Here is a 7,620-nt window from a genome sequence, read left to right on the forward strand (position 1 = left end):
CAATCATTTTTGCCATTTTTGTCATTCCTAGATCAGAAGAGTTAATTCAAGTAATTAAGCTATGAATACTGTTTTTCCCCTATAGTTCTGAACATTCTGCAAGGAAGTCTAGCTTCTCACAGTTGAACTTTCCAAACAAAAGCCAAAAAACTTAACAAGGCACAACAACTTTTAACCATTTTTCAGTTGCTTCAGGGAAACTATACATTCAGTTTCTGTTTGAAATTCAACCTAGAATATAGGCCTCAATATTCTTAAGCTTTTTTGTTCTTCTTAAAAGACTAATGATAAAAATGACCTATACAGATATAGAATAAATGAAGACCTGACCTTCAGGGAAGACACAGTCAGGTCATCATCTTATGACACAATGATTTACTACTTTTTCCTCATTTTACTTTAAGTCTCATTTAGATAATGGAAGATGGGATCAGCTAGTATCAGGGACACATGGTGTGCTGCCTTCAGAAAATACTTGTCTGGAAGTTTTACTAGTATTTTGGCATCCATTATGACAGAACAAATAAATACACATTAAGTAGAATTATCCTCATTCTAAAATATTGTATACTATAATAGTATATTTACTCCAGAATAACATGTTATTAATTTATTTTATTTGAGAAAAAATATATGGTTCCCCCAGTAGTTCCTGACCACTTGGAAAATGTGATGACTGATGTATATTCTACTGTGATCCCCACATAAATCTTAACTGTTGAAAGTACATTTACTCCACAATAACATGTTTAAGGAGTTAAAAACATGCCATGGAAAGCTGACATGGTTTTGAAGGTTTATACAAACTAATACTACATGTTCTGAAGAGCACATAGGTCAGACCAAGACATCTATTTCAGGGTTGCCAATAGCAGAAAACTAAACTAACAGTAAATACATGCAGGTTGAATTTAGAGGTAAAATGTGAGACTGGTGGGATAACACACACCGAAATACAAACCTACACACACTTCCCGGTTTCAAAAATAAAATACTGATCAAATATTTACTACTCAACTATAAACTATATAGAAAGGACAGCTTGTGTCACGGAAGCATAATACTGCTACTCTACAGAACATAATGATCACAAATTTCAAGTGTTTTATGATCATCTGAGTCAAGCAAGTATCTTTCAAAATAGAAAAAAAATTCAAGTGGGAACTTTAAGATAAAAAGTAGTCCACAGGTACAGCAAAAGAAACAACCTATTGACTCTACAGGTTTACAAGGGAACAAGGTGGACGTTGGGAAAATATCTACCTCAGATTCAGGCAGCAAAGATCCAGACACTATCAGAGAACAAGTTGTCCAAGAGAGAGACAAAACAAAGCAATTAAAATCACAAACTAACCAGAGAGTTGTTTTTTTCCAAAAGATAAGAACTCAGCAGAAGACCTTCTACCAAAAACATGCAGTGTTTAGTAAATCATGGATGACTGCTAGAAAACAAGGGCTGAACTTAATTATAAACAAAAGATTTAAAAGATATTTCTGTGTGATCTGGCAATTACAGGTCAGTAAGGTTTACTTATGTATCAGGAAAACTGGAAGGGAAAAAGAACTCTAAAACACCTAGATGGACATGATGAGAACACATTTGGTAGTAGGTTTTTTTCAAACAACAACAAAAAAAAGAAATCAAGCCCCAGAGAGATGACATATTTATCACATTACACCAGTTTAACAGTCTTATCACCAGTGCAAAGAAATAGTGAACCGATGGCAATGAGAAACTTCTAAACTAGGATAACTTCATCCAATCTGGTGCTGAATTATCCCTGAAAGAACAGGGTAAAAGTCTAATGGTACAAAGTTATGTCAATATTACCTGTCTTCATCCTACTTCTCTCCAATGACTTATAAAACTTCAGCATATTTGTAAAGGAGAACACAAGATTCCTGGTAGATCTATGAACAGTTTATGATAACTCTCTCACAGCATGCAGTAAGGCAGATAATCATGAGACAAGGAAAAAAAAGTATTGTCATGGATTAGAAATGTCCATGTATTTAAATGTGTGATGGATGACAAAATGAAAAATTAAGATAATTACGCTAGCCCAGACTAGGAAAGTCTGAAGTTCCTCAGTCAAAACTTACAACAGAATAGTAGATAAAATTCAGTGTTGAAAAATATGAGGCTTATAAACACTGACATGTATCATTTGAATTATTCACACACACTGTTAGATTCTAAATTAATTGCTGCCATTCAAGAAAATAGGCATGTGCTTCTTCTGCACAGCTCAATGAAAAAGTCTGCTCAATAAGTCATGGCAATCAAAATACAAAAGGAGGTAAGTGTCATAATGTCATCATATAAATCATTGATGTGTCATTACCTGAAATGCCATGTTCGGTTCTGCTAACCCAGCTCAAAAACGGTCTAGCAGAGGCAAAAGAAGTCCAGAGCAAATCAGTGAAAATGATCAGAGGCATGGAAGACACAGAAAAGACTAGGACTGCTGGTTTAGTGATAACAACAAACACCAGAGAAGTATATAAAACAAAATAAATCAACCAACCACATGAAGAAGATAGACTAGCCAGATTGGCCACATATTTATTTATTTTAATTTCTTGAAATAAACCAAGGGGATGCCAGTTAAAATGAAGGCAAATGATTTTTCAGGGGTTCTGTTTTGGGGGGTTTTAAGCCATGATGCATGACCTACTGTGGAGCTTACCACTGCAAAGGTATCACTGCAGATAAAAGTTTATTGCAATCCCAAAGATTAGCCAGGAATACACACAACAGAAGAATTTTGTTGTTACGTTGAAAAGGAGGAACAGGCTTCCTGATATCAAGACACCTTGTACAAGCCAGCTCTTCTGATTTAATGAACCTTTTCAAAGTAGCTGGTAGTGGCCATTTGGGAGGTAAAAGAAATAAAACCACTTGGTGGACCTCTGATTCAATTTACACCTTCTATTCAAATGAAAATTTATATTTGTATTTCAATTGCATTTTTAGTGTTTTCCTGTTTATCTCCAAACACTTTACAAAAGGGGCCAGCATTGTTATTCTCAATTTATCAATAGGGGAAAAGACAGAGAGAAAGGGAGTCATTTTATCAAACGATCCCACAGGTCAATGGCAAAGCCAGGAATATAATCTTTTTTTCTCTTACCAGGTAGAGACAAACTGGGGCAGACATACTGCCTCTTTAATAGAAAGGCCTCATTAATGAGATGAAAGATCATAAAACAGTCTTAGGCCAACTAGCCTGTAATAAAGAAACAGTGAATAAGTAGAGAAGAGAGAACCCTATCTGGCCTTCTCTTTTATAGCAGTGAAGCACTATTTTCTGGACCTCTTACTAATATCAAGATGTCAAACTTGTATTGTAATTTAAACTGTAACAGTCCAAGGAATGTTTTTAGGATGCAACTATCTCACTCTGTACAGAAGCTCATTGCCCAAAACATGGATTCAGCTGTTGGTGTTTGAAAGTACATAGCTTCCTATATTGTATTTTGTGTTATATTTTTGTTGTATATCAAGAAGTCTATCTTTCAGCACATTGCTCCCTAATAATGTAAAAGAAAAATGGCTTACCTTTGTGTCCTATGCATACTGTGATACAATTTGACCCAACACTGAGTCAAATCACTGATATAGCATTTTCTAATGCGATTTACACTGCATCCTCAAGAGAATACTTGTGAGGCAGAAAGCAGTGAAAAGCTGACCTTTAATATAAACTGTTCTAGCAGACTTTCAAAAAGAACAGCTTTAACACTACTCAAATACACATGACTAAAAAACTTGGGACAACAAAGATATGTATAAGAGTATATTCAGAAGATACTGGAGAAATCTAACCTGGCCCCAAATTCTTTGTGTATGTCACTAAATCCTCCATAGTCTCCACCACCTCTGCCACAGTTAGATATTCCAAAATTCCCTTGCAGACACGGATGATTTTACGGACCTAAAAAGAAGCATTTAATCATTTAATAGGTCAAGCTAGAAATGCAAGGTTTATTACTGAAAAACAGAACAAGTACAGCATTTGGTAGCAGGGTTAGCAAAGATCTACGTGAGGTTCGGAATCTTGAATTAATTGCTCAGAACTTTTCAGCAACAAAACCCACATACAATCTTCTGTGCTCCCAAAACAAACCAACATTTCTGTTATTTGAAATGACACATCCTGTTTCCAATAATTTCACACCTACCTCAACATCTGAAGAACATCAGGGAAATATGTAAATTGTAAGAAAGTATATTCACCTCTTAGGGCACTAGGGAACATGCTGCACTGCTGTCTTGAAGAAAGACTGTATTCTAGCTTGTTATTGATGTTTAACAGATAAAAAAGAAATTACTAAGGAAAACTTCCAGAATGACAGATTCCAAAGTTTCCCTATGAAATGTTATCCATTAAACAGTTGTGCACATGCAGAATACATTACCCAACATTCCACTTAAAAAGGATGGATCCAACTCTAAAACCTTCCAGAAAAAATATGCGGAAGGGGCATTTCATTCTCCTTTTGCCTCACAGCACAAGGAGTTTTCTTAACTATGCTTTGAATTAGAAGTCCACATTGGCCTTCTTATCAATCTGTTTTTAAAACACCTATTGTTTTTACATCATATTTGAGAGGAGTGGTTCTCAACCTTTTTATACTTGAGACACCCCTCAATCAATTCAAGGCACCCTTTGGAAAATGCCAGCTCTTAATTTTCACTGTTGTTTTGACTACAGACAAATAATAGAGTGAATCCTTTGTTGAAATGAACTCAGATCACAACAGATCAGAAGGTTCTAACACCATGAATTCCTATATGAAAACTGGGTTTATCTTGTGAATCAGGTCTGCATACCTAACCATGCTAAAATCATGCAGCACCCCTTATCACCTTTGAAAGGATCTCATGGCACCCTGGTTGAGAATCACTGGGCTAGAAAATAGAGAGCTCATGGCAACACCCAACCTTTTCTGGAGGATTTAACTTAGAGCACTGAATTTAAATGAAAAGCAGCCATTACTGCTGAAAATCTGAACTAATACTCTTTGCAACAGTCCTCAAGCAGTCACTTCTAATAATGATCTCCAACATTAAGTTTGTTCAATAGATATTAAAATATATTTTTATATTTGTCAGAATAAAACATTCCAGAGTAAAAAAAACCGTTCCTCTTTTGTTTACCTTGTGCATATTGGAACTGAGCATTTGAAGAAGCATGTAGCTTTAGAGAGGAATGAATTATTTTCCTGAACACTGGAACTATGATTAAGAAAACAAATACTTCACCATGATCATGTCCCAGATCACTTTTGAAGTACTTATTAGAATGTTTTCCATCCATCCAAACCGGGCCCTTGTTAGATTTATACATGGAATCCTTGGAACTACTACAAATTAAGTGGATATTAGAGATGCTCAGACCCAAGTTTGCTGGTGGTACAGGGCCTACCTCAGCCTCATCAAAAGTCAGGAGCAAGTCTGATGTTCCAGAAAGTATGCCTCTTGATCCATCAATGAGATAATCACGAGCAGGTACTGAATAAGGATCTGCTTGTAGCATCTGGGCTGCTTGGACAAGTTTAGTGCAGGCATTCTCCACCCTATTTATAACAGTAAAAGACAACAGTTAATGCTTGTTCTAAATACTCTGCAGGAAGGGGGCAGATCTCAAAAGTTCAGGAAGCTCAGCTCTAGAATCTCAATCATTTGTACTTTCATATGCAAAACACCTCAGACCAACTATATCTAGTTCTACATATTTTGAACTGATTTATGGTTTATTGTGCCCATGTAAACATTTTTTCTCAGTGATGAAATCAACTTCTTTGGAGCTTCATCTATCCAGATAATTTCTATATCAGGAAGTTCCTGATGCTTCATCCAGATCATCTCCTGGAATGCGACACTTCCTGTATACAGGTTTCCCTTGCTTTATGCAGGTTCTGTATGTGTGAATTCATGCTTATGCGATGACCCTTTTTATATAAAAAAATCTGTTGTATGAGAGGTAAATTCGCTCTTATGCGATTGGCGTGGTAGAAGCCCGCAGTCAGCTGCTTTGTGCAATGCATTGTGGGAGTGATGTGCACCAAAAATATAGTCTCCTGTGTGGATCCGTGCTCCTTGCTCATTGTCTGTGACACGTATTTCTATAGTTGCCATCCCCATTATGATAGTGCCCTGTGCTTGTGTGTACTGTCCTGTTGGTGAGTACCAAACTTGTCTTGCAAAAATGGTAGAAATGGGTCTGGGGGTCAGTACAGTCAAGGTCTTGGAACATATCCCTATTTGTTACATTGTAAATAAAATAGGTTCCTTTATGCAAATTCAAATTATGCATCATCTTCCAGGAACACATGTACAGCATAAAACAAGGGAAACCTGTACTCTTATGTTCCTAGGAGGACTTAGTCTTTGTTACACAGTCAGCCATGACTGGAAAAACCTTTTTCCTATATTCTGCCTTCCAAAAATAAGGTGTGAATTTTATTTGGGGGCAAATTGTATGCAACAAAATACAGTAATAAATAACCAAGCTTCTCCCGACTTAATTCACTAATGAAGATTTCCTGCTTTTCAGGTTCTAGTCTTACTACCCTATGCAAACATGAACTAAATAGCTCTAATATTTGATTACAAACAGGGAGGTTCAGATATAAGTGCTATCAACTGCTGATACAACTAAAAAAAGAGAGAGAAAGAGAGAGAGAGAGTCCTTAAATGTAGAATCTGAGTTATAGGACTGTTTGCAGACGTTAAAATTAAAACGAACAAACAAAAATGAGCTTTACCAGAAGCAGCAGTGCATTACTCGGACCTGGCTCTTCAGCATCTGTATAGTTTCGGCACTTCAAGCAGGGTTTTTCGGCAATTTTATCTAATAGCTGATTCAATCAGCTATTAGATAATAGCACCAAAAATGTCCCACTTAAGAACCTGATCTATACAGATGTTGGGTGAGCTGGGTCCAGCTAACACACTGCCTCTTCTGGAGGCTGGGCTTGGCATGGAAGCACATGAAGTTTTAAGTAAAGCTCTGTTTCTTTGTTTGGTTTTGGGTTTGTTTGTGGGTTTTTTTTTTAACATCTGCAAGTAGCCATAATGCTTACCTCAAGTAAGAACTTTTTGCCCAGAGAAGCTTTCCATCTATTGACTCCTCTGTGAAATCCTATGAAATGTGAACTTTCATTTCTACTCAGGAGAACTTTTACAAACTTTTCTCTGATGCCTGATGAAGGGTGTTTGCGCCCAAAAGCTTGCAATTAAAGATTTTTTTTGAAAAAATCCTGTTGGTCTAATAAAAGATATTACCTCTACCATGAGCCCTGACTGCTTTTAACTCAAGTGAATGAGTTTTAAAATGAATCTATTCTATCCAGCTAATGAAAGCTCTAATAAAAATATGGAGTTGCAGCACTAAAAAGAGAATTGAGTTAAGGTGTTAATTTTACTTGTTCCGTCAACTTTTCTATATACCATATGATTTCATGGAGGCAAGACAAAAGGCAGAAAGAAAGTCTATTTCATAAACAGTTCTAAAACTTTAAACACCCTGAGTCAAATTAACAAACTGTTTCACTGGATATCTGGATGGTAAGTATGGGGAGTAAGCAGGAGGAACTGTGCCTCCTGATTGC

At 36.3% G+C, this 7,620-nt stretch overlaps 1 protein-coding gene across 2 annotated transcripts in view; it reads right to left on the minus strand.

Annotated features, from left to right (window-relative positions):
* Positions 1-7,620, minus strand: part of VCL (vinculin) — a 128,021-nt gene that overhangs the window by 48,196 nt on the left and 72,205 nt on the right. For both annotated transcript variants that reach the window (XM_019502386.1, XM_019502385.1), the window contains exons 3-4: positions 5,433-5,583; positions 3,829-3,938 (exon numbers count right to left, since the gene is read on the minus strand). In XM_019502386.1, the coding sequence (XP_019357931.1) occupies positions 3,829-3,938; positions 5,433-5,583 (261 nt within the window). The remainder of the gene's footprint in view (positions 1-3,828; positions 3,939-5,432; positions 5,584-7,620) is intronic.

This window comes from Gavialis gangeticus, unplaced genomic scaffold (assembly GCF_001723915.1).
Source record: "Gavialis gangeticus isolate Ggan-Ray unplaced genomic scaffold, GavGan_comp1, whole genome shotgun sequence".
NCBI classification, from domain to species: domain Eukaryota; kingdom Metazoa; phylum Chordata; order Crocodylia; family Gavialidae; genus Gavialis; species Gavialis gangeticus.